Source organism: Homarus americanus, unplaced genomic scaffold (assembly GCF_018991925.1).
Source record: "Homarus americanus isolate GMGI-L3 unplaced genomic scaffold, GMGI_Hamer_2.0 scaffold17266, whole genome shotgun sequence".
NCBI lineage: Eukaryota > Metazoa > Arthropoda > Malacostraca > Decapoda > Nephropidae > Homarus > Homarus americanus.
In genome coordinates, this window is record NW_024752587.1 from 188909 (window position 1) to 216122 (window position 27214).

Genomic DNA, 27214 nt, shown 5'->3' on the forward strand with positions numbered 1-27214 from the left:
TCGTTGTCTTTGTATTCATGTAAACTACCAGATATTCTGTCACTGTATCGTAATTAATACCAGATGAGGGTGTTTACCTGTTCCACCTGTATGTTTATGTATGTGGAACCTGTGGTGTGTGGATAGTGGAGCCTGTGGTGTGGTGGATAGTGAGCCTGTGTGTGGGATAGGAGCCTGTGAGAGTGGTGTGTGGATAGTGGAGCCTGTGGTATGAGTGCTCAGTGTGTGGGCCGGTGGTGGATGGTAGACTATAAACCCAACCTAGAGAGAGAGAGAGAGAGAGAGAGAGAGAGAGAGAGAGAGAGAGAGAGAGAGAGAGAGAGAGAGAGAGAGAGAGAGAGAGACCAGCACAAATTACATTAAACAACAACAGTGACGTCACCTCATTTACGACTTCACTTAGAGGCTGCGTCCTCTTAAACGCCACTTTCACTAGAGCTACATCCTGCAGTGCCATGCCCCCAGAGTGTCACATTCTCCGAGGTCTTGCTTCACAGTGCCAATCATACATCGGTTAACAGTGCCTCCCATATCACGGTTTAGTGCCCAAGCAAACCACGATTCAGTACCATACCATACCACGGTCTCAGTACCACCCATACCACGGGTCACAGTGCCACTCATACCACGGTTCAGTGCCATTCACAGTGGCATCCCCCACAGATACCCAACGCCCTCTACCTGACCACCAAGTTTCATCCCCACACACCAGCAATTGAAACAGAAATTGTATATTTTTCAATAAAAGTTGACAAAATACAAATCCTGCAATGCCATAGAGAGACTTACACATTGTTAAGGTTTTTGAGGACGACAACTGACCGATCACTGGCGACGAGTAGTAGAGTAGAGTAGGAGTAAAAGTAGAGTAGGAGCAGATAGAGTAGAGCACATTATGATTAGAGTAGATTAGAGTAGGGTAGAGTAGAATGACCCTTTGATAAACATCCTGAATAAGATGCTGTAAGAACACACAACAAGTCGGTATAATGAGAGGGTGTTGGGTAAGCCTGAGGTGACAGAGGTGGTGTGTAAAGTACTGTGTGTTGATGATAAGTTGGCGTGTGTGTTGAGAGATTAAGGTTGAAGGATTGCGTCACACCCTCCCCTCCCTCCCTCTCTCTCCTTCCCTCCTTCCTCACATCCTCCTTCCTCTCCTCTCCCTCCCTCTCGTCACACCCTCCCCTCCCCCTCCTTCCCCCCCCCTTTCCTCACACCCTCCCTCCCTCCTTTCCTCACACCCTCCCCCTCCCTCCTTTCCCTCCTTTCTCACACCCACCCCCTCCTTTCCTCACACCCTCCCTCCCTCCCTCCTTCCCTCCTTTCCTCACACCCTCCCTCCCTTCCTCCCTCCCTCCTTTCCTTCCACCCTCCTCCCCTACCTCCCTCCTTTCCTCACACCCCTCCCTCCTCCTTCACTCCTTTCCTCACACCCTCCCTCCCTCCCCTCCTTCCCTCCTTTCCTCACACCCCCTCCCTCCTCCTTCCCTCCTTTCCCTCACACCCTCCCTCCCTTCCTCCCTCCTCCCTCCTTCTTCCTTCCACCCTCACCCCCTCCTTCCCTCCTTCCCTCCCTCCTCCCTCCCTCCCTCCCTCCCTCCTTCCTTCCTTCCCTCATCCCTCCCTCCCAAATCTCATGAGCCTGCCCACCTGCCCTCCTAGCGTGCCCCAGCAGAACTCTTCTTATGTTTATTGCCCCTCACAACTTTCTCTTGTGTTAGGTCAATCATGTCACCTGCTTCATACTTACTATCATACACTTCTATCATACACTCTCATCATACTCTTCTCTATCATTCATCTATCATACACTCTTAATATCCATCTCACACTTCTATCATACACGTCTATCATACACTTCTATCATTCATCTATCTTACACTTCTATCATACACTTCTATCATACAATTTCTATCATACTCTTCTATCAATTCATCTATAATACACTTTTATCATACACTTCTATCATACACTTCTATCATCCATCTTCATACACTTCTATCATACACGTCTATCATAACTTCTATCATACACTTCTATCATACACTTCTATCATTCATCTCTCATACACTTCTATCATACACGTCTATTATACACTTCTATCATACACTTCCATCATACACTTCTATCATACTCTTCTATCATTCATCTATAATACACTTTTATCATACACTTTACATACACTTCTATCATCCATCTCTCATACATCTCTATCATACACGTCTATCATACACTTCTATCATTCATCTATCTTACACTTCTATCATACACTTCCATCATACACTCTATCATACACTTCTATCATTCATCTCATACACTTCTTATCATACACGTCTCATCACACTTCTATCATTCATCTATCTTTACACTCCCATCACACACACCTCTATCATACACTTCTATCATACACTCTCTCATCATTCATCTCTCATACACTTCTATCATACACTTCTATCATTCATCTATCTTACACCCTCTATCATACACTTCTCATCATACACTTCTATCATACTCTTTCTATCATTCATCTATAATACACTTCTTTATCATACACTTATCATACACGTCTATCATACACTTTCTCATCACACTTCTATCATACACTCTCATCATTCACTCTCTCATACACTTCATCATACACGCCCATTATAACTTTATCATACACTTCTTATCATACACTTTTATCATTCATCTCTCTCATACACTTCTATCATACACTTCTATCATACTCTTTCATCATTCATCTATAATACACTTTTATCATACACTTCATCATACACTCCTCATCATCATACAATTTCATTCATCTCTCATACACTTCTATCATCATCACACATCTATCATACACTTCCATCATACACTTTCATCATTCATCTCTCATACACTTCTATCATACACGTCTATTATACACTCTCTATCATACACTTCTATCATACACTTCTATCATCCATCTATCATACACTTCATCATACACATCTATCATACACTTCTATTATTCACTTCTACCATACACTTATTATTCACTTACCATACACACTTCTATCATCCACTTCTATCATATACGCTATCATATACGTCTATCATCTACTTCTATCATACTCTTTCTATCATTCACTCTATCATACTTTCTATCATCTACTGTACTTTTATCATTCTCTTTAATCAATCAACCAATCAACCAATCAATCAATCAATGTGTGGTGTATGATGTATTTAGCAGGATGTTGTTTGGTGTATGTTGTATGGTCTGTTGTATATTGCATGATATATGTATAGTGTATAAAAGTATGTCGTATGTATAGTGTTTAAAGTATGATGTATGGTGTATAATGTATAGTGTATGGTGTATTATGTATGAAGCATGATAGTGTATTATGTCGTATGATGTATGGTGTATTTTGTATGTCGTATAATGTATGTTGTATGGTGTATAAAGTATGTTGTTTTATGTATAATGCATTTACTCAACACGTGCAGTGGTTCCCAACCTTTTGTACTGCGACCCCTTTCAAAACCCTGAAACACACGCGACCTCCCAATTCTCCATGCCATCAGCCATTTCAGTTTTACAAATTTTTCTGATAAGGGAAGAGGAAGAAAGAGAAACAATCATTAATTCATAACAACTAATTCATCAATGTTATGTCTACTCCACCGACACAACATTATGATGTGTGTTCTAGTGTTACTATGCATCAGCGAAATGAAAGTTTGGTAATGTTCCTGCTAATGTACTAAGTTCTTCTCCAGCGTTTCGACCCCCAGCCAACCCTCCATGACCCACAGGGTTGGAAACCCTGACTGATTTTAGAGAATGAGTTAGCCATTGAGGAGTGACACAGCCTGTGGGACTTGAGTGATGGAGGTGTGGAGGAGGTGATGTGACGACCTCTCTCTCAGCTATATTAATAAGTTTACAACCCGGACCCACAGCAGGAGGGCTCCTGTAAGGGTATAAGGGCCTGTATCCTGGGGTACCCTAGTGGGGCTGAGGGCGGGCGGGGTTCAGCTAGTGGGGGCCTGTTGTGTCACACTGCACGAATTAAATTATCTTGTGTGTGTGTGTGTGTGTGTGTGTGTGTGTGTGTGTACCCGAGTCTCAGAGGGGAGGACCACGGGGTTTTATTTTACCTGCCATTGCTATCGCATCTACCTGGCTAGTACCCGTGACCCCAGACGGTAACCCTCACGCCCACTGCCCACGACGCCCACACGCTACACCTCGTAAAATCTAGTACTGTGTTGTGGTGGGTGGCGGCGGCATGGTGTGGTGGGGGACTGGGGTGTATGGCAGACGGGATGAGGTTGGGTTGCTTGAGGTTGCTAGGTTAGGTTTTGAAGACTTGTACACACTCCAAACTTACGTACACATACATACATACATTCATACATACATACATATATACATACAGTACATACATGCATACATACATACTAGAAAGTTATTAACTGTAAAATAGATAATCATGAGAAAGTTAAAGATAAAATATTTAAATGCTAAAACTTAAAGGGAAAAATTAAATTACGTAAAAAGTGACTTGTGTTTTTAAGGGAAGTGTTTATCACTATGTTTACTTAGTGTTAAAAGATATAAATCATAGGTGTAGTTAAATACTGTACTGTTAATTGAGTTATAAAATACAGAAACCATAAGCGGCTGTAATTGTCGAGGTAATTATGTAATTATCTTATAGACGTGTGAGATAAAGATAATTACTTGTTGGCTAAATGAGAGGCTGTGGTGACATTAATTACATAGAATTTTTATCTCTGTTATGAAGTGGGTTATAAATGAAGTGTAATTAACTTAGTGGTTTATGAGCCGGCGAAAACCATTTAGGTTAACGGTACTGGGTCCTGGCGTTTATGATTTGTGCCCATATTAACGTATTATGGCATTTATACTTTATGGTGATTTATTGGGTTATGTTCCGGAGATTAATTAAAAATAAACAAAGACAACCAAAGTGATTTAGATATGTTTTTGTTATACCTTGTGTGTTTTTGTTGTATTAATGTGTGTTTCCTTGAATCTACTTTGTGTTTGTTGTATCTGATGCGTTTCTTGCTGTTTTTGCAGAGTGCAGAATGGCTGGAGCTACGTGTGGTGGAATTGACGCCTGGATGGTGTATCTGGGCGCCAACCTGGAGGAGGCCACCCAGCTACTGCACGCCCACGAGGAAGTCCTGGCCAAGCTACAGGTACGTCGTTCTCCCACGCCCACCTCCTCGCCAGGTCACTGTCTCGGGGGCGTGGAAGTAGTGGTAGCATGCTGAGAGAAAGTTAAGAGATTTGGTGTAGTGGTGACTGATAATGGCCGCTACAGGTTAACCGATTCCCAGGTTTAAGACGCCTAATGAAGGAGGAGGAGGAGGAGGAGGGAGGTAAGGTCAGGGAGTAGGTGTGGCCAAGGAGGCAGGGGAGATGAAGGATGGGGAAAACAGGGCCAGGAAGGGATGGATGTGAAGGTACACTGGAGGAGAAGAAGGGAGGTAAGGTCAGGGGCAGGGTAAAGGGACGTCTCTGTAAACACTCTGGTCCTAACCCAGTTGTGGAGGGTAGGGACTCGGGGGCCACTGTTTACATTCACCATCTACTGACGTTGTCGCTCCCCGGGGTGTTGACACCGGCACTGGGGCGACGACTACCACGACGCCCCTCAGTGGCATGTCAAGTCTCTTCGAAGCAACGAGGGATTGGGTACACGACTACGGGCGGGCGGGGCGGGACCAGCCGAGTAATGTGGTGGTGGTCTTAATGTGGTGAGAGGGAATCAGTCTCCCCGCCCACACCTATTATGTAAAGTTACTGTCTAATGCCAAAAGACACAGGCTGTCGACCTCCTGCTCATCTCACTATGTAGTTATGGCAGGTATGTGTTTCTACCATCACACCCCTGACTGACAGTGAGTGGTGGAGGGGGAGGGGCAGTAATGTAGAGCCTGAAGTCGAGGTAGTGCTATTGTGATGAACGAAATAGTCACTTGACGAGGTTGAGGGTGTGAGGCGTGAGCTGTTTTGTTATAAGTTAGTTGCAGTGACTTATTTTGGTGTTATAGCTGAAGGTAGCCAAGTAGGCACACACATTCATGCATCTTAAACTACGAGGAACGTTCATTGTACGAACCTTTGAGAATGTAGACGTAGGACTTTTACAAATGTTCAGGAGTAAAGACTGTGGATGTTAATATAGTGACCAAGGCAGTAGACATAGCACAGAAGGAGGCGATAAGAGAAGACGTGGCAGGTGGTAAGTGCGACACGAGGCTGCAATAGTGGGAAACACTTGTGCTTCAACACTTCCCTGGGGTCGTGTAACAGGTGACAAGAACCAGTGTGGCGGTGTTTCACAGAGGGTCCGGTGGTGCCTCTACTCGGTGGGATCATGGGAGGTCATTATAATGCCCTCACCATGTGAACATTTACAAAGGCCTCTGGATACTGATCGTGTTGGCACTGCAGAGATATTGTGGCAGTATAGGAAATTATTGGCACTGCAGGGGATTGGTGACAGTATGGGGAAATTATTGGCACTGTAGAGAGTTCACGAGACTATGGGGAAGAGGAAACATTAGAGCTGTTCCACTTCCTGGTAGACTAATGGTTGGCTCAACACACCACAATCGTCTTGATTATTTTGCTGTCTTTGGCACTCATAAGACGTGCTCCAGCAGGTGGCTGGTACCTGCCGATGCTGCTGTTGCTTTGGTACTCCATTGCTGCTCTCTGGTACCTGTTGCTGCTCTGTGCCTGTTATGCTCTGGTACCTGTTGCTGCTCTGGCACCTTGTTGCTGCCTGGACCTGTTGCCGCCTGGTACCTGTTGTTGCTTTTGGTACCCACTGCTGCTCTGGTACCTGTTGCTGCCTTGGTACCTGTTGCTGCTCTGGTACTTGTTGCTGCTCTGGTACCTGCTGCTGCTCTGGTACCTGCTGCTCTGGCACATGTTGTTGCTCTGGCACCTGTTGCTGCCTGGCAAATGTTGCCGCTCTGGCACCTGCTGCTGCTCCTGGTACCTGTTGTTGCCTGGCACATGTTGCTGCCTGGCACCTGTTGCTGCTCTGGCAATTCGCTGTTCTGGTACCTGCTGCTCTGGTACCTGTTGTTGCTCTGGTACCTTGCTGTCTTCCTGGTACCTGTTGCTGCCCTGGCACCTGTTGCTGCTCTGGTACCCGTTGCTGCCTGGCACCTGTTGTTGCTCCTGGCACATGTTGCTGCTCTGGCAACTCGTTGCTGCCTGGTACCTGTTGTTGCTCTGTCCCTGTTGCTGCTCTGGCAACCTTGTTGCCTGGTACCTGTTGTCTCTGGTACCTGTTGCTGCTCTGGTACCTGTTGCTGCTCTGCGTCTGTTGTTGCTCTGGCACCTGTTGCTGCTCTGGCACTTGTTGCTGCTCTTGGTACCTGTTGCTGCTCTGGTACCTGTTGCTGCCTGGTACATGTTGTTGCCTGGTACCCGTTGCTGCCTGGCACCTGTTGCTGCCTGGCACCTGCTGCTGCCTGGTACCTGCTTGTCGTTGCTCTGGCACCTGTTGCTGCCTGGTACCCGTTGTTGCTCTGGCACCTGTTGCTGCTCTGGTACCTGTTGCTGCCTGGTACCTGTTGTTGCTCTGGCACCTGTTGCTGCTCTGGCACTGTTGCTGCCTGGTACCTGTTGTTCCTCTGGCACCTGTTGCTGCTCTGGCACCTGTTGTTGCCTGGCAATTGCTGTTGCTCTGGTACCTGTTGTTGCTCTGGCACCTGTTGCTGCTCTGGTACCTGTTGTTGCTCTGGTACCTGTTGTTGCTCTGGTACCTGTTGTTGCTCTGGTACCTGTTGTTGCTCTGGCACCTGTTGTGCTCTGGTACCTGTTGCTGCTCCACCTGTTGTTGCCTTGGCACCTGTTGCTGCTCTGGCACTCTGTTGTTGCCTGGTACCTGTTGCTGCCTGGTACCTGTTGCTGCCTGGCACATGCTGCTGCTCTGGCACCCGTTGCTGCTCTGGCACCTGTTGCTGCTCTGGGTGTCTCGCTGCCTGGCACCTGTTGTTGCTCTGGCACCCGTTGCTGCCCTTCACCCGTTGTCGCTCTGGCACCTGTTGCTGCCTGGCACCTGTTGCTGCCCTGGCACTGTTGCCGCTCTGGTACCTGTTGCTGCCTGGCAACCTGTTGTTGCTCTGGCACCTGTTGCCGCTCTGGCACCGTTGCTGCTCTGGCACCTGTTGCCGCCTGGCACCCGTTGCTGCCTGGCACCTGCTGTTGCCTGGCACCTGTTGCTGCTCTGCGTCTGCTTGCTGCTCTGGCACCATGCTGTTGCTCTGGCACCTGTTGTTGCCTGGCACCTGTTGTTGCCCTGGCACCTGCTGCTGCTCTGGTACCTGTTGGCCGTCTGGCACCTGTTGCTGCCTGGCAAATCTGCTGCTGCTGCTCTGGTACCCGTTGTTGCTCTGGTACCTGTTGTTCCTCTGGTACCTGTTGTTGCCTGGTACCTGTTGCTGCCCCGGCACCGTTGCTGCCTGGCACCCGTTGTTGCCTGGCACCTGTTGCTGCCTGGCACCCACTGCTGTTCTGGTACCTGTTGCTGCTCTGGCACCGTTGCTGCCTGGCACCTGTTGTTGCTCTGGCAATTGTGCTTCCGTGTTGCTGCCTGGCGTTGCTGCCTGGCACCTGTTGTCGCTCTGGTACCTGTTGCTGCTCTGGCACCTGTTGCTGCTCTGGTACACTGTTGTTGCTCTGCGCCTGCTGTTGCCTGGTACCTGTTGCTGCTCTGGCACCTGTTGTTGCTCTGGTACCTGTTGCTGCTCTGGTACCCACTGCTGCTCTGGCACGCGCCTGTTACCTGTTGCTGCTCTGGTACCCGTTGTTCCTCTGGTACCTGTTGCTGCTCTGGCACCTGTTGCTGCTCTGGCACTCGTTGCTGCTCTGGCAATTCCGTTGTTGCTCTGGTACCTGTTGCTGCCTGGCACCTGTTGCTGCCTGGTACCTGTTGCTGCCTGGCACCCGTTGTTGCTTGGCACCCACTGCTGCTCTGGTACCTGTTGCTGCTCTGAACCTGCTGCTACCCGGCTCCTGTTGTTGCCTGGCACCTGTTGCTGCTCTGGCACCTGTTGCTGCTCTGGCACCTGTTGCTGCTCTGGTACCTGTTGCTGCTCTGGCACCTGTTGCTGCCTGGTACCTGTTGTTGCTCTGGTCACCTGTTGCTGCCTGGCACCTGCTGTTGCTCCATACCTGTTGCTGCCTCTGGCACCTGTTGCTGCTCTGGCACCTGTTGTTGCTCTGGTACCTGTTGTTGCTCTGGCACCTGGTTGTTGCCTGGCACCTGTTGCTGCCTGGTACCTGTTGCTGCTCTGGCACCTGTTGCTGCTCTGGCACCGTTGCTGCTCCGTACCTGTTGCTGCTCTGGTACCTGTTGTTGCTCTGGTACAGGTTTAATTGTCTCCCCAAATACTGCCTTCACCTCCTTTTATCTTCCTGTTTCTACAATCATTTTCGTTACACATTCTTGTTCCTTCTTGTGCTTTTAACTTTAGGATCAACTTTGAGTACTAATCCCAGATTATTTCACCTGATAATTCAGTATCTTGAGATTAGGTTAGGTTAGATTATTCTAGGTTAGCTTAGGAACGTTGAGTTAGATTATGTTATGGTGGTTAATCTCAGGTGAAATATATAAGCAAGGGGCGCTAATTCAGGTCAGCTATCTTTTATCCTCCTCCTCCTCGTCTCTCCTCCTCGTCTCCTCCCCTCCTCGTCTCTCCTCCTCCTCCTCTCTGCTCTTATTTATGTGTCTGGTTGCAGTAGCAGGCTGGCGGTTGAATACAGTGGCTGCTACACCACCCAAGATAATGTTGTTGGCACCAAGTCAGCCATATTAGGTCGCGCCTCCCAGATATTCAGATGTGGAGGACCAGCCCGCCAAGATCCTCCTCCTTATATCCGGATTGTTTTTGTTATCCGGACTGTTTTTTGTTTGTCTGTCCGGAGATAATTCACGATTTACTAGGTTGTGAGGCGTGTCGTATATAAATCATAGTATCTGTTAATATCGGTTAGTTTTATCGGGGGAATTTTGTATGTATGAGTCATGCAGTTGAGTGATGTTGGGGGAATGTTGGCACCTTAGCAGCGCGTGACTCGGGAACATATGTGCCGGAATTACATAATTTGCTCCAAATGCCACTGGCTAAGGTGCCACAGGGGCCACAGTGCTCTTGGAGTGCTGTATACCACCGGATGCCATATATTAACACATGTCAAATACCATCACCCAGCTGTACCTATATCACCACACCACCATATAATATACCACCATACCACCACACCACCATTAAAACAGTGCATCTGGCTTACGCGGATCTTTGAAAACCTTTAAAATATAAATAAAATTTTGTCATGTCCTGGGAAGTCTTGGGAAGTCTATTTTTGACTCCGAGAATTTAGGAAACGTATAAAAAGCTTTATTAATTTATTTAGTCAGGGAATATTTCCAACTTTATATTTAGGCACCTGAATATTGTACCGGTAAAGTTATGTTCAAAGTAATGTTCTGATTAACATATGGAAGTGTGTTTTATGTAATTGTATTCCTGTATTATGTAATTGTAGTACTGTATTATGTAATTGTAGTACTGTATTATGTAGTTTTCTTTTCTTATCGACTTAATGACTCGGTTTCCATTGGTCAACAGAACAAGCAGAGTCCAGTAGAGGATCTGTTAAACCAGGCTGACCAGCTCATCTCTACACAACACCCTCGGGCAGAAGTCTACGCCTCCATGGCTGAGTCACTCGGCCTCGCCTGGAAGGACCTCAACTCACAGCTGGGACCGGAAACAGATCCTCGACATGGGGGTCTCCTTCCACACGTGAGTCTTACCTGGGCTATTTTTTTTTGGAGGCTAGTTTTAGGGGTTAGTTTGGGGCTAATTTGAGGTCTCGTTTTAGGGGCTAGTTTGAGGGGTTTGTTTTAGGGGCTAGATTTAAGGGATAATTTTTTAGTCAAGTTTTGAGCAGAAGTTTATCGAGTCAAATTTTGGGGCAGTTTTGTTGAGGACTAGTTTTGTTGGGGTCTAATTTTGGGGGACTAAGTTTTTGGGGCTAATTTGGGGGGTTAGTTTCGGGGCTAATTTTGAGACCTAATTTAGGGCTTGGTCATAAGGTAGCACCCAGCCCCAAAAGGATTGCACCTAATTGAACATCGGTCAGCGGGGTTAAGTGCCACTGTAGGGGGCTGGGGAGTTCTCGTTCAGTGTCAGTCAACCATTACGTTTAGAGTGACGTCACTCAGGTTGTGTATCGATTTTGGAAACTCTTGGGGAAAGTTACGTTTATTATTATTATTATTATTATTATTATTATTATTATTATACTAACTCTGGAGAAAACAAAGTAGAATAAGATAGAGAATAAATAAGATGGAGAGAGATGTGAATGAGAGGGACAAGAGATAGATGAGAATAACAAGAGAAGAAGCACAGGACTGATAACTAAGGGAAGAGTAACGACTCGAGCTACCCACAACACACACACGTGATTAACTACACACACAGGAAGAGGAAGACGAATAAGAGAAGCCTTGTATCAGCTCTTCATTAACTACTTACGTTATCCTCATCATCTCTTCTCCACAAGCCGGTGATTATTGCATCTGCCTCACACTTCATCTTCGTTAACTGATGTTTTCTTTTTGTGTTTTATTATCCATTTCGTCTCTCCACTCTACAGTAACTCTCAATGTACGTCTTTACTGTCGACGTGTGTGTGTGTGTGGATGGATAGTTTAGTAGTTTAGTTCATTGAGTAAAATGTTTACCATGTGATTACGATGTCTATCTCCACCTTCTTCTCCACCACCACCTTCCTCCCACCACCACCTTCTCCACCATACTACCACTCTACAGCACCACCACCACCTGCTTCTGTCGGCTCTCAGTGACTGTATTGGGCATGTGGTCACGCAGGTCCTGGTAGAGTGGAGGGGGTGGGTGCATGGAACCCCTCTGTCCCACCTTCCACCCACATCCTCACTCTACCACCCCCCCTGCTATCCCCTCATTCTCCACCCCCTCATTCTACCCACCCACCCTCACCACCCCACCTACTCACATCCCTCTGCTACCCCACACTCCACACCCACACACCCACCTCAACGCCCACACCCTCACTCTGCCACCCACCTGCTACCCACATCCTCACTCTGCTACCCACACACTCACACCCACACCCTCAATCTGTCACCCACTCCTCACTCTGCCACACCAACACACTGCCACCCCACCCCACACTGCCACCCACACCCTCATTCTGCCACCACGCTCCTCACTCTGCCACCCACACCCCACACACCCACCCACACCCTCATTCTGCCACCCACCCCTCACTCTGCCACCCACACTGATATGCACCCCACACCCACCCCACACCACATGCCACCACACCACCCCTCTCCCACCACACCACGCCCCACCCACCCTCCTACCCACACACACACACCACCCCACCCCCTCACTCACCCATCCACCAACCCCACACCACCACACACCCACCCACACCACCACCTCACCCACCCACCACCACACCCCACCCACCTACACCACACACCACCCTCTCACCCACACCATCCACCCCCCACCCACTACCCCTCACCCACACCATCCACCCACCCCCACCCACCACCCCACCCACCCATACCACACCCAATCACCACCCCACACCCACCACACATCCCACACCCCCACCACCCACAACCACCCACCCACCACACCCAATCACCACTTACACCCTCACACATCCACCACCCACACCCACACCCCTCACCCCACCCACCCACCCTCTCACCCCATCCCCCCACCCCACACCCACCCACCACCCCACACCCACCCATCCACCACCCCACACCCATCCTCTACACCCCCACCAACTACACCCACACCACTCTACCCGCCCACCACCACCCCACAACCACCCACACCCACACCCAGTCACCACCACACCTCCACACCCACCCCGCCACCCACCACCCACCACCACCCCACCACACCCAATCACCACCTACACCCGCCCACCCACCACCCCACAACCACCCACCCATACCACACCCAATCACCACCCTACACCCACTCACACACCCACCCCGCCCACCCACCACCCTCACCACTACGCTGTAACATCGACGTATACCTTCAAGTAATACACTGGGTCGACTGCTCACCTGAGGCGGCGTAAAACAGGTATAACGAGAGTAATTAAATTTATCACCTGCAGGAACCCCGATATCACCTGTAGGAACGATATTACCTTTATGAACCCTAGACCCCGAACCCGATATCCGGAACGATATCATCTGTAGGAACCCCGATATCCTTCTATGAACCCCGATAATCCAGAACCTATCACCTGAACCCCGATTTCACCTCTATGAACCCCGTTTCACCTGAGGAACGATATACCTGGAACCCCGATAATACCTGTAGGAACCCCGATTTCACCTCTATGAACCCCCGATCCTGTAGAACCTGATACCACTTCTATGAACCCCTATCACCTGCAGGAACCCCGATATTACCTTTATGAACCCTGATATCACCTGTAGGAACCCCGATATACCTCAGACCATATTACCTTTATGAACCCCTGATTTCACCTCTATGAACCCCGATATCACCTGCAGGAATCGATATTACCTTTATGAACCCGATTTCACCTCCATGAACTCCGATATCACCTGTTGGAACCCCGATATCACCCGTAGGAACTATATTCCTGCAGGAACCCCGATATTACCTGCCTGAACATATCACCAGTAGGAACCCCAATATTCCTCCAGGACCCCAATTTCACCTGTTGGAACCCGATATCTGCAGGAACCCGATATCACCGCCCGATATACCTGTAGGAACCCCGATATCTGTAGGAACCCCGATATCACCTGTTGGAACTGATATCTGTAGGAACCCGATATCACCTATGAACCCCCGATATCACCTGCACGCTGCTTCAGGGGCTCAGCGGGCTCACCTCACGTTCATTAGGTCTTGATACACTGCTGCAGGTTGTACAGGTGAAAAAAAAAGGTCTTGTTTATTAAAGTAATTATATCATGTGAGCTGTGTGATAAATGTTGAAGTGTTAGTTTTTGTTGCTGTTAGTATCGTGGGGGATGATTGGTAACGATGATGATAATGATATTGTTTACACACACACACACACACACACACACACACACACACACACACACACACACACACACGGGTCGTAAGGTACACACGGAGGGTTGCAACACTTATCGCTACCCAAATATAGTTAATTAACAGTATGTGTCTGGGAGGAGCTGTAAGAGTGTCTGTCTCCCTGTTTACTTTGAGGAGAGTGTTGCCGGAACTGATCACTGCCTCTCTCTCTCTCTCTCTCTCTCTCTCTCTCTCTCTCTCTCTCTCTCTCTCTCCTTCCTTTCATAGCATCGCTCTCTCTCTTTCTCTTCAGTGTCTCTCTTTTCTTACCCCCCTCCCTTCTCTTCTCCCTCTTATCTTCTCTTAATATTCCTTCCCTTTTCTTCTACTTCTTCCCTTCTCTCTTCTCTGGCCAGCAGAGCCTGGTAGAAGATAGAACGATCAGAGCAAAAACTCCTTCAAAGACTCCCACCAGATAACGACAACAACCATACATGGTTCCCAAAAAGTTACCAAATCTCAAGCCATTATCCGATCTACTACGGCCAAGCAATAGACAACCTCCCTAGACCAGCATCCGCCAGTAGGGTCGGCGGAATATGAAATAAGGCCCTCAAAACACCCATATATGGGATGAAGCTCGTCTAGTGCCTGTACCACAGAACAATAACTAACCCCTGACACAACCCCCACATACTATTAGCTTAGCTAGGCGGTCAGCCCGCCCTCTCTTACCTCCTCCTAAATTTCTTCAATTTCCGAACTATAACTTCCTTCCCCCACCTCTAATCTTCACCCCTCCTTTCTAAAAAAATAATCTGATCATTGGCAACTCACTGGAATAAATATTTTAGAAAGTGTCTCCCAGAAGTTGTTGGATCACACCTTAACGTTGTAGAGTGATATAAATAGGTTGTGGTAATCTTATATTTTTGAAAAGTTTGTCACTAAACTAAATCTGAAGATCGCTCTGGCTTCAGGTGGGATACCCCGAGGCTACCTGGCACTGTTTGTGTGTGTTTGTGGTGGTGGCAGGGGTGGTGGTGGTAGAGGCAGGGGGTGGTGAGAGGTAGAGGTAAGGGGTGGTGGTGGAGGTAAGGGGTGGTGGTAGAGGCGGGGGTGGTGGTGAGGTAGGGGCTGGTAGTTTGTGGTCAAAGGTAGGGGGCTGGTGGTGGTCGAGGTAGGGAGCTGGTGGTGGTGGAGGCAGGGGTGGTGGTGGAGGTAAGGGGTGGTAGTAGTGGTGGGTGTCAGCGTGACGGTGGATGCAGGTGGTATGGGCGGGACTTGTGACCTCTACATTTGGTAGTAGAAGGTGACAGTCTTTTGTTTTGTCTCGCCCTTAGTTTTTATAAGTGTCTATACTTGAACCTACACACACACATGCACACAGACACACACACACACATGCACACACACGCACACAAATAAAACAGGAATTATTATTGGTATTTGTACTATTATTATTGTTGTTTTATTATTATTATTTTTTATTATTATTATTATTTATTATTATTCTTTTAGAAACGTTAGTATTTGTATCATTTATTATTATAATCTTAGGTTCATAAATATTACTGCAATAGTTCAAGGTTGTGACCATGAGTACAACACTTTCACTTTATTTAATTTTGTCTTTTATAATATTACTTGTTAGTTATTATTATGGGAATTGTGTTCCTCCCGTCCATTTGAAAATTATTTTTGTTTGTAATAATAATAATAATAATAATAATAATAATAATAATAATAATAATAATAATAATAATAATAAAGTAATAAGATAACTAACACTAATAATTTTAATAATAATAAAAGATTTATTTCTGATAATTGGACACATTGTTCCAGAGCACAGTACAATGAATTAACTATATTTGACTGGTTACTACAGTACAGTATACACTAAGGTGAGGTAACTGAACATAAGTGTGTGTGTGTGTGTGTGTGTGTGTGTGTGTGTGTGTGTGTGTGTACAGTTACATAAGTAAGGCGGTTATAATAATCACCATATAAATGTGAAGAGACGTGTGCCAGGCCTCGGTACAGTGAGGGAGGGAGGGAGGGAGTGAGGGAGGGAGGGAGGGAGGGAGGGAGGTGGGAGGGAGTGAGAGGAGGAAGGAGGAGGTGAGGAGGGAGGAGGAGGAGGAGGGAGGGAGGAGGAGTGGGAGGAGTGAGTGTGTGAGGAGGAGTGAGGGAGTGAGGGAGTGAGTGTGTGAGGGAGGGAAGGAGGGAGGATGAGGAGGGAGTGAGTGAGTGAGGGAGGGAGGAAGGGAATGAGGGAGTGAGTGAGGAGGGAGTGAGGGAGGGAGTGAGTGTGTGAGGGAGGGAGGGAGGGAGTGTGTGGGGGCGGGGGGGGTGGGGGAGGCGAGTCACCCCTCTTGCCTCACACTCACTCATTATATCACCTGTATGACACACTGATTAAGGGCACTACAGTAGTGTGTGGTAACTTACAGCTTGTTTCATCAGTTGACTTAAAACTCTTATTATTGTGGTTAATTTTGCTAAGTATATTGCCAGATCTGTCCGTGAGTACAGTTGTTGTTGTGAACATACTGTAACTGTCGTTGTAGTGAAGCCATATTGATGAAACTCAAGACATGAATAACAGGAACCCCTCATTTATTTCACCCATTGAATAAATTACCTAACCTAACCTAAGCTAAGCTGGGGTTCCTCTTCTCCGTGAACTCTGAATGAACACATATGACCAAGTGCACCGCAATAAGTTCAAGCGGAAGGTCAAAGTTTAAATTCGTCAACAAGTGTACAGTGAACCCCGGTGTTTACCTCATTAATAACCCCGGTAATAAAACAACATTGTGCTGGAGGTAACTGTTAGTGACCTCATTACCGGTTAAGGACAACTTCCATAACACCGTAAAAGCCTCACGAGGGAGGTTGTCGTGCCAGGACCGGTCAATGCCAGGCGTCTTGTTGCTGGGGATATTTTTACTAATGACGCATTTCGCTGTATTTAAGGAACCATAAATAGTTTGGTAAGGATTTATGATATATTACATATACCTTCTGTATTATTGTATCGAGTTGTGTTAAATTGGAGTAAGAAATGATTTTTTAGATTCATAAAGCCAAGGTCAACTTTCACTATTTAATGGAGAGTTGTGTAAATTATCTTGTTAGGAAACCAACACATAACCTCGTTCCTCCCTGTATAATACTGTGTAAGTGAGAGCTTTAATGAAATAACTAAAATGTTGAAGAATGTGGCTCACAGACAAACATTCATACACACCCACAACTTGAGAGAACAATACACAACTCACCAGTATAATGGGGGTATTTGTTTACATGGTGAGGCGCGCGCGTCTCAAGAGGCCCCCCACCACCACCCCGGGAGATGGTCTGGGTCCTCCAACATAAACGTAATGGGGACAACAAGCCATTAACATGAGCTATATATACGTGTACCATATGTGCTCCCTCTGGCGCCTCTCACTCACATAGGTTTTTCCTCAGTCACACTAAACGGACGGTGTGTTGACGGCCGCCGCCCTTCTGGTGTACTTGACGATAATGATCATCACCATCACCACTCATTGCCTGAAAAACTTCATGATGGGAGCCATACAGTGTAACAGTATGTTGGCGCGGTCCTGCCTTACCTGCCTGGGATCAGTAGACGACCTTCGCGTGACCAAGTGACAGCCAGTGGCCTAGTGCAGTTTTTGGGTCTGACTGAACCTCGACTCAACACACATCAAAGATAGATTTATAGGTCCTCCAGAAATGATAAAACAAATAAAACTAAGAAGAAGAAGAATTTTAGTAGTCAGCAATATTTACGTGTCGATAATAAACGTCTATCATGTCTTACTTGTTTGTTTGAAGTTAAGTTTCATGTCACTTTATTTTTCATTACGGAATAAGAAAGATTAAAACAAACTAACAACACAAGGAACTACAGATGATGTGTTGAATATTTTTTGTATCTTAAGGACATGAATATTAATGTTCACTGAGGCTCCTCCGGGTCGAGTTCGTCGTAGCACTTCAGGAGGAGACACCACGTGGCTCTCCTCACAGCCACATTGATTACTGGTACCTACAACACGATGGAGGTGCACCAGTTTATTTTTTTAGCACCATCATATTCTTGGTTACACTTATTAATGGTTTCAACAGGGACATTGGTTAATGTTAATAGTGGTGTTGAGTGTGAGGGGAGGGCAGGAAGTAAGCTGCCCCGCCCCTAACTGACCCCACACTCCTGCAGCAGTAAGCCAACAGAAGGCGGGTGTCATAAAGTATCCCAGTGGTGTGTTTAATGTGAGGCTGAGCTGACCATGTAGGGTGTTGCTGCCCGCCTCACCCCTCTACCTGCACCCTCCTCCACCTTAACCTGAAACGAGGTTATCTGACCTTGCTAAGGGCCTCCATTAGGATTTCTTAAGGGACGTCAATTATGGCCTCATTGGGATACCCTAACTGACTCAACAAGACTTTACAGCTCCTGATTGGTCTTGTTAGGTAACGCCTGATTGACCTTATGTTACCCATACTGCCCTAAACGTATTCGTAATAATCAAATGATTAACTCACCCTCAGTATCAGGTACATCTCTCCCTCACCCCCTTGTTCCCCTTCTTGCGTGGTAATGAGATCCGGCCTCGAGAAGAATGCAACAAACATATTCTTGAGAGATACACTCGGCCTGTATCGCCTCAACTGACACTTCAGAGTTCGATTCATTCTGCCTGCACACAGACAAGAGTGTGTATTATTAGCTGACGCTGTGTCAAGGTTGAGAGAAATCTGGTTTTTACTTCACCACCTCAAAGCGGGTGGCCCAGTGACTGCAACATGTACTCAGAGTTCTTTAGTTGCTCATGACATCTTGATCTGCCTCGTGCTTGTTTAGTCTTTTCTCGAACGTCATTGTATGTAGAGTTAGGACCACCTAATGTAAGCCTTTTCTGTACGTCTACATTACGCCATAAGAGATGACTCATTCAGTCCTGGTTTGTGTGACCTCTGGTGTCATGTCTACTGTATATATTCTTATCTGAGACATAGATCCATTTAAGAACTGAAGCTGTTGTAACTAGATCTTGTTGCTCGTAAATGGTGTGACGAGAAAAACAAATCATCCATCGCCTGGGGGAATATTTACAGGCTTCAAGAACTCCCAAGTGACTCCTGGTGCGGAGGGAGTCGAGTAGCCTGACCACCGCCACCCTCAAGCCCCGGCACCTGTGAGCGGCAAGGGGGTGTTCCATTACAAGTGGCCCTCTACCCTGCTGTTGCCGTGGGTGTTTCTGTAGTTGTTGCTGTGGGTGTGTGATGGTTGGGGTGTTGCTGTGGGTGTGTGATGGTTGGGGTGTTGCTGTGGGTGTGTGATGGTTGTGGTTTGGGTGTGTGATGGTTGTGGTGTGGGTGTGTGATGGTTGTGGTGTAGGTATGTAATGGTTGTGGTGTGTGATGGTTGTGGTGTTGGGTGTGTGACGGTTGTGGTGTTGCTGTGGGTGTTGGACGGCCGTGCAGGTGGATGATTAGCATTGCTGTGGTTCTCTGGGCGTGTGGCGCTGCTGAGGTTGGTTGCTATGGTGATGGTGATGAAGGGTGGATATGGCTATTGAGGAGCTGCCAGTGTGTATAGTGTCAGGTCTGGTTGTGAGCATATACAGCACTACTATTACTACTATGTCTATTACGTTAATATTGCAAATGCTAATAGCATCATTAATGGTAATAGTAATAATAGATGTACATTCATGAATATAGGCTGAGTTAAGTTCTTGGCCAGAGCATAATTTTCAAAGACTTTACCAGAGTCGGTACAGTCCACACACCAGTCTGACACTTGGCAGTTCTTGTCTCTTTAAGGGAAGTGACCAATTTTCTTACAATTGCTTCAGTTACCTGCCCTGTGGGGGGAGATTTTATTTAATCATATTTTTTTTAATAGCATGTTAAACTGGGTTGAGTAGGCACATGATTTTCGTTTCCTTTTAAATGAAGTTATACCAAGTACAAGTCAATTTATAAAACAAACACTATCCCTTGAAGTTGTGCTCCCTGTTGTGCATAACAAACTCATCTGGAAAGGAGAATATACAACCCAACTTGAGGACTTTATCTCCCACAGTCGAGCGCAGCAGTACAGCGACAGTATGGACGCCGCCGAACGAGCCTACACCGACAATGTGATGCCCAACGACGCCGAAGGGGCGAGGCAGCTCCTCTCGTCACTACATGATCACAAACGATCCGTTCTCGAGGCCTCTATGTACACCTTACAGGAGGCACAGGCCCTCTTGGCAAGACTCAGGGGCCTGTCCTCGGAGGGTGCCACACTAGACTCAAGACCTCTTCAAATAAAGACTAATATAGAGTTTGGTGAGTTCCATCCTCTTAAACAAGTGAACTTGAATTAAATGTAATTATTGGCTGTGAAATGAGGCTTTAACTTTTTTTATTAATACCTGCAATATTATTGCAATGCTTTTCTTAATATTGTGGCCCGTCATTGTTATATTACTTGTGGCCTGATATTATATTATATTTAGGAATAAATAATTAAGATACTCTATTTTTTTTTATTATTATTGGTTAGTTAGTGTAATAGTTATACAGTAGTTGGAGTTCATTGCTAAAGTGACAATCATGTTTTCCTTGAAGCTTGTTCTCAAATTGAACACTACCTGGAGTCCCTCCATGACCGCCGGAGGTTCTTGGACGGCCTCTTCTCTGCCAGGAAGCATCACCTGGAACAATGCCTCGCTCTCTGTTTACTTTATCAGGTTGGAAACTCAACTCTGTTTTCATGAAGTTATTGTTATTATGTATTGTACAGTACAACAAATTAGAAGCTGTCTCTTTACATCACCATTACTGTGCAGTGATTGTTTGTTTTCAACATATAAATTTACTGTTTTATATTATTATAAGTACATGTTATGTTAGTAATACTGTATAGGGGATTAGATGTATCAGTCAAAAGAATACTTTAAGAAACTTTTTATCCAAATTGTATGGAATATTGGAATGATAAAGCTAGGCTGCAGGCCTTTACAGCAGTAATGCTTTTGATATTTAAACATGGATTAGAATTCCAGTTTACCAACTTGATTTTATAATATTTTCCTAATGCAGGACCTGACGGAAGCAGTGACAGCCCTTAAACAACTGCGGGATGAGGTGTCACAGCACCAAGGTCTGGGAGAGTCACAGAGTGATGCAGAATTCCTCTACCACGAACATATAAAGAGAGAAATTGCTGCTAAGGTTAGTTGCATTTTGGTTGTTATTCATCAGCTTCTATCAACTTGGTCAACAGGTGTCAATATGTTAAGGCGTGGAGCTTATGAAGATATACTGTATTATTTAGGTATACAGGTAGTTATAAAATGCTAACTATGTTGATGAAATATTTTATCTGTAATACAACTTTATCCTGTGTTCCAGGAACAACAAGATAGATGCATAAGGTTGTTGAAAACTGCTGAAACTATGGCTTCTAAAGGTCACTATGCAGGACTAGAGGCACGGTCAAGAGCGTATTCAGTCTTAGAGGCTGCCACGGCTCTTCATGAAACGTGTGACACTCGTACTGCTCTCCTCCAACAGGCAATCCTCTTCTTCAAATTAGCTCAAACTGTAAGTTGAAAACTTTATTAATCTTCTGTACTGTAGGTGGGTGCCGGTACTCTTTGATTACCTCAGGGAGTTGCAACTCTGCCTTGCCAGCTGTTCCCACCCTGTGGGTTGGTGTTCGGAAGGGCAACCAGCCATGAAATTTTGCTTCAATATGCTTGATGGTAACCAGGTCACCAGAGTAGTGCCCACCCCCTGGTCTCTGCTGCATTTTCTTGGCTGGCTCCCTGGTTTTGTGGTGGTGAGTGGGGGGATGATCCTGTTCTGGTTTACCCAACAGCTGCAATCAGGTAATCTTGGCTGACCCATGCAAGCGTGGAAAATGGCCGTAAAACAATGATGATGATTATGTGCTGTACATGAAATTAAGGCTTGGGTGAGAATTTGATTTGTATGTGATACTGATAAATTGATAAATAGAGAACTTACTGGTAAGGTTATTTATGAAAACACTTGAAAGTGCTGTATGGCAGAACTTTTTGCTGTTCCATAAAAGCTTCATAAACACCTATAAATGTTAGTACAGTATTTTATTTTAGATGTTTGGAGCACTTGTAATTCGTACCTTTCTTTTATATTACAGGCACTCACAAAGTTAGACCAGGCTGAGGTGCAGGTAGCAAGTCTTGGTGGTGAGGGTGCTCAGCGCCTCTCACTAGTACTGGGTGTTGTGGAAGAAGCCGTCCAACCTGCGCTGACTGAAGGTTATGCAATCCTTGAGGTCACTGGTGGCAGAAGTCAGCCACATAATATGGTAAGAAATTTTGTGTTTTTATTTAACATTATGGTAAGCTGTCACATACCCAAAGGGGATGGATGAACATGCCAATTGAGGTGTTACTCTCATAAATTGATACTGTATAGTGGTGATACTTCTTTTTTATTATTATTAATATTATTATTATTATCATTATTATTATTATTATTATTATTATTATTATTATTATTATTATTATTATTCAGTACTTTATTTGGTTATACAGTATATGTAAACCATTTCTTCTGAGTCTTGAATTTTGAAATGTTGTAACTAAACCACTGAAGTAGTTAAGTTATTCATATCCAATTCCAAGATAAAAAAAAAATCATGCAAAATATTTTATTTTTCTCAAAATCTTGCAAAGCGAATTTCCGAGTACCATGTGTATAGTATGTGACCAAAAGTTAAAATTTTTGTAATTATTATTACTCATTACTTTTTATATCATAGTACTGTATATATTTGATCTTACTGGAGAAATGAAAAATGAAGTGAAAATAATGACACTCCTACTCTACAGGGTATCTCACTGGTTGTGGAGGAACTTGAGCGTCGCCGTAGTCATCTGTCTTCCGTTTGTGTGTCTTCAACTGAACAAGTTCTCCAGCGCACAGAACTCTCTAATGCCTTCCTTGAACAGTATAACACTGTAAGTCTTGCTCACATAACCTAATATTGTACAATGGTGTAAAATGCTCTTGAAGTACAGTACAATATGCTATGTAGGTATGACAGAACTACTGTATGTACCACCAAATTATATATTTACCACACTACCATATGTGTGTCACTAATGTCATGTTAATGGCTTGTTGTACATTAAAAGCAAGAACGAAAATGCATCTTACATGGAAAGGAGTCAGTTTGATACTGTACCTTTACATAAAGTAATGACTTAATAAAAAAACCCACTAAGATTCTTAATTGTAACATCTTCTTATATATTTTTTGCTACACAGATTGAGTCTTGGCTAGTGCGCATTGGTGATGCCTTCCTTCAGGGCCACCAGGATCCAGGTGGCTCCCTCAGTCTTGCCAAAGACTTTCTTCACCTCCACCAAACACTCAATCATGATGTTATGGTAAACAATCATCTTTATGTCTGCCTTATTCATTTATCGCTGCATATCAAATTTTGCTAAAAAAATTTTAAAACTTTTTTATCCCTTGGACAGAGATACTGTATGAATATGAACTAACGCAGCTTTAGCGGTAATCTGAAGCTTATGAATAATTTAGATAAAGTGTATAGATTATAATTATGTTTATTCTTGATACAGGAGAAGAAAAACGAAATCGAAGCTCTCTCAACTTTCCTCGAGAAACTCTTACCCGACTTATCAGCAGAAGAAGGAGTCGGCTACCAAGAAAAGATACGAGCACTACAAGACCACTGGATTGCACTAAAGAAACTTATAGGTTAGATGTTATTTTATAACCGTTTCATTTTAATAATCTGAGATGGACATTTAGGAAGCAGTGATGTGTGTGTGAATGAACAGAGAGGATGACTTTGGGTGGTTTTTGAGGAGGAATTAACTGCTGTTGTGATGGTAAGTTATGTCAAGTGACAGGGATAATGCAGATAGATATTTGAGGCTTTGTTGTATGAGGGGATGATAGCAGAACGTCTGTACAGTTATAGCCTGGTTTTACTGTACTGTATTATTGTGGGAAAAGGCTTGGGAGAAAAAAAAGATAAAATTAGAAGTTAAAGCAAAAGTTTAAACTAGACTTCACTTGTGCTTTAGTGAAAAGGTTACAATGTCTTTTATATACATACAGTACTATACTCTAATTGAACTTGATGTGCTACACTTAAATTAGGACAAAATATAACAGATCAGAACTCTTTGGTTGAATAAGTATGTTGTAAATGTAAACTTACTTGTTGGTCTCAGATCTTCGTATTGGAATCACCAAGAAGTATGTGAAATTCCACGAAGATGCTGAGGCTGTGAATAATGAGCATGAGGCTCTGGAACTACTCCTGAAGGAGGCTAAGGGTGAAGATCGTGGTGCTGAGGTGGAAGCTAAGTGGGAACAAGTTCAGAAGCTATATCTTGATCTCTGTAATACAGGAAAAGCTTTCTGCCAGGACGTCAAGGGTGTAAGTAACATTGATGCATTTATTTGAACACTTAACAAAGAACATTTTCACAAAGACTTCCTGATATTGTTAAACATTAATATTAGTTAATATCATTAGTTGACACCACCTTGTATACATAAATGTAGATCTAGATTTGTTAATGTCTTTATATTTTTACAGTTTCTTAGCCTTAACTATTAATAAGTTTTGATAAACAACAATTACAATTAGATGCTTAATAATTTATAACAAAAGATCAATCATTTTGAAGAAAAATAATCCTTATGATGCTTGAATGGATTACCTCTGTCTTGAAGATAAAGCTTCAGTACAAGTATTCAGTTTCTTAGGGGACATATATGGAGAGTGTCAAGTTGTTTTTTCATTTTAATGTTGTGAGTGAATTATAGTTCTCTTTAGTCGTGTAAAATGATGCGCTGTAATGGAGATAATGTGTGATATACCCAACAGGCGGAGGATCCTTACCTGGACTCAAACCGTGCCATCCTGTGTGTGGAGTCCATATTAGAACATCTGGGCAAGCGACGTCTGGTTATCACTGACCTTCACTCCCACTTCCATATGAAGATCACCATGACCAAGGAGATGTTGATATTGTGGAAGACTTACAGAGAAAATGTCAATAAGGTAAGAGGGAGAAACAAGAACAAAAATACTGGTAATTATTCTTGTGACATCACAGTAGAACACATGTTAAAATAGTTGTAACAGGTGAATGACAAGAATGAAGGGAGAGTGTGTTTGTTCTTGATTCCAGCCATCCTGGTAAGGAGTACTGTACTGTACTGTACTGTACTGTACTGTACTGTACTGTACTTAAGAGTGATTAACACTATGCAGTATCTCTCCGTGCCAGTATGAGAGCCTTGTGGTCAGGGTAGTCAGATACAGCTACATTTCTTAAAACTACGATTTTTTTGGTATCTGTTATTCTGTTCTGTTACTGTCTCACCCCTTCATTCATTGTACATACTACAGTATATTAATTTAATGATCCCTTTATAGTGAGAGTACTGTATAATGTCATGACTTCTCAGACCTCTTTGTTCTACACAGTACTCTGGTCTACCTTTACTCTGCATTTTTTTTAATTGAGGTATGCTATAACGAATCTAATTGGTTCCAGAACCTTGTTCGTTATAGCATTCATTTGTTATAGGATTAATCCGTTCCAGGCCCCCAAATACAACCACTTAACACTGAAAAATATAATATAAAATTGTAAAAATTGTAAAAAAGTGCATAAATATGCATCTAAACCCCTGAAATAAAGAATATCATTAATATTTGTAATAATAAAACAATAAATTAGAAAAAAAAAAAAAATTGAATTATGTTCGTTGTAGGAGTTTCGTTCGTTATAGCATTCTCAATTTTATAGGTAAAACCGTTCGTTATAGGAATATTTGTAGTAGGATCCGTTCGTTATAGCATACCCCACTGTACTTATATTAACCTATAACCTATAGTAAATTTTGTTGTTGTTGTTATACAATACATACTGTGTACATATTTTTTCCAGATGCACTTTGAAATGTCTCAGATGGAGACAGACTTCTGCCCACTCCTGAGAGGAGATACCACAGATCCTGAGGGCATGGCCAACACTTTGGTGCAGAGACTAAATGTGTATGTGTCAGCTGTGAAGAAGACTCAAGAAGATATTCAGAACATGATGACAAAAGCAGAAGTTATGTCATACAAAGGTGAGAAGATGTGTCAATAAGGCTTTGAGATGATATAACATAATGAAATGAAGAAAATGATACTGCTGATTTTTTTTTTGTAGATCACAAGAGAGTTTAATTTTTTTTTTAGATCAAATGTGAACCATTTACTATATTATTTCTGTACATAGATAGCAAAAAGGATGCAATATAATATGCACAAGTGATTACTGTATTTATTTTTCACCAGGTGATGAAGGTGGACAGAGGGATGAAGTCATTGGGTCCCTCCTGCAGCTGTACCAAAATCTACAGAACAAAGCCACTGAGTATCAGATCCTGGGACACATGCTGATACAATGGTGCAGAAACATTGCTGAGGTCAGTTTTCAATTGACTTTAGGACGAAAAAAAAGTTCATATAATGATCCTTTATTCTCCTGCAGTGATCCTACTATAGTACACCTAACTATAGCATTATAAAGGAGTTAACTTTAATCTATATGTATCATATGTTTTTCAAGTTTGAAATTTCTCTTTGGGCAGTCAGAGTTAAGACTTATTTTAATAAATATAATACTTTACCATTATTAATAATTTTACTGCAACAAGTAAGGAACTGATGTCTAATGAATAATATGGTAATTTTCTTGACAGATCCATCGCTCATGTGACAAGCTTGAATCTCAGTTTAGTAATGTGAGCCTTGATATCGGTGGAGTGGAGGGCCAGTTGAGGGAGCATGAGGCCTCCAAGCAAGCAGTGTTGGAACTGCTTAAATTTGCTCAAAATGAAGCCAATTCCATAGTGTCCAAGATTAGGGATCAGGTAAAACTTTTTATTAAATTTGAGAAGTTAATGTACAGTACAAAATGTTGTATGTTAAATATAAGGGACTGAGTAGAAAATTAAACA

At 44.2% G+C, this 27214-nt stretch overlaps 2 protein-coding genes across 5 annotated transcripts in view; one reads left to right on the forward strand and one right to left on the reverse strand.

Annotated features, from left to right (window-relative positions):
* Window positions 1-6572: 6572 nt before the first annotated feature.
* LOC121855139 (transcription factor SPT20 homolog) lies at window positions 6573-10821 on the reverse strand. The gene is made up of 3 exons (XM_042350003.1): window positions 10793-10821; window positions 7580-9391; window positions 6573-7536 (listed from the first exon to the last, which is right to left on the reverse strand). The coding sequence occupies exons 1-3, from the start codon at window positions 10819-10821 to the stop codon at window positions 6573-6575; spliced, it is 2805 nt and encodes a 934-aa protein (XP_042205937.1).
* The window catches only part of LOC121855140 (titin-like), a 94181-nt gene continuing 77639 nt past the window's right edge, over window positions 10673-27214 (forward strand). For all 4 annotated transcript variants that reach the window (XM_042350006.1, XM_042350004.1, XM_042350007.1 and 1 more), the window contains exons 1-14: window positions 10673-10839; window positions 20252-20502; window positions 20785-20906; window positions 21259-21390; window positions 21571-21762; window positions 22343-22513; window positions 23040-23168; window positions 23479-23601; window positions 23800-23938; window positions 24421-24629; window positions 25083-25259; window positions 26155-26338; window positions 26550-26680; window positions 26957-27127. In XM_042350006.1, coding sequence (XP_042205940.1) covers window positions 10820-10839; window positions 20252-20502; window positions 20785-20906; window positions 21259-21390; window positions 21571-21762; window positions 22343-22513; window positions 23040-23168; window positions 23479-23601; window positions 23800-23938; window positions 24421-24629; window positions 25083-25259; window positions 26155-26338; window positions 26550-26680; window positions 26957-27127 — 2151 coding nt within the window. In that variant the 5' untranslated portion in view covers window positions 10673-10819. The remainder of the gene's footprint in view (window positions 10840-20251; window positions 20503-20784; window positions 20907-21258; window positions 21391-21570; window positions 21763-22342; window positions 22514-23039; window positions 23169-23478; window positions 23602-23799; window positions 23939-24420; window positions 24630-25082; window positions 25260-26154; window positions 26339-26549; window positions 26681-26956; window positions 27128-27214) is intronic.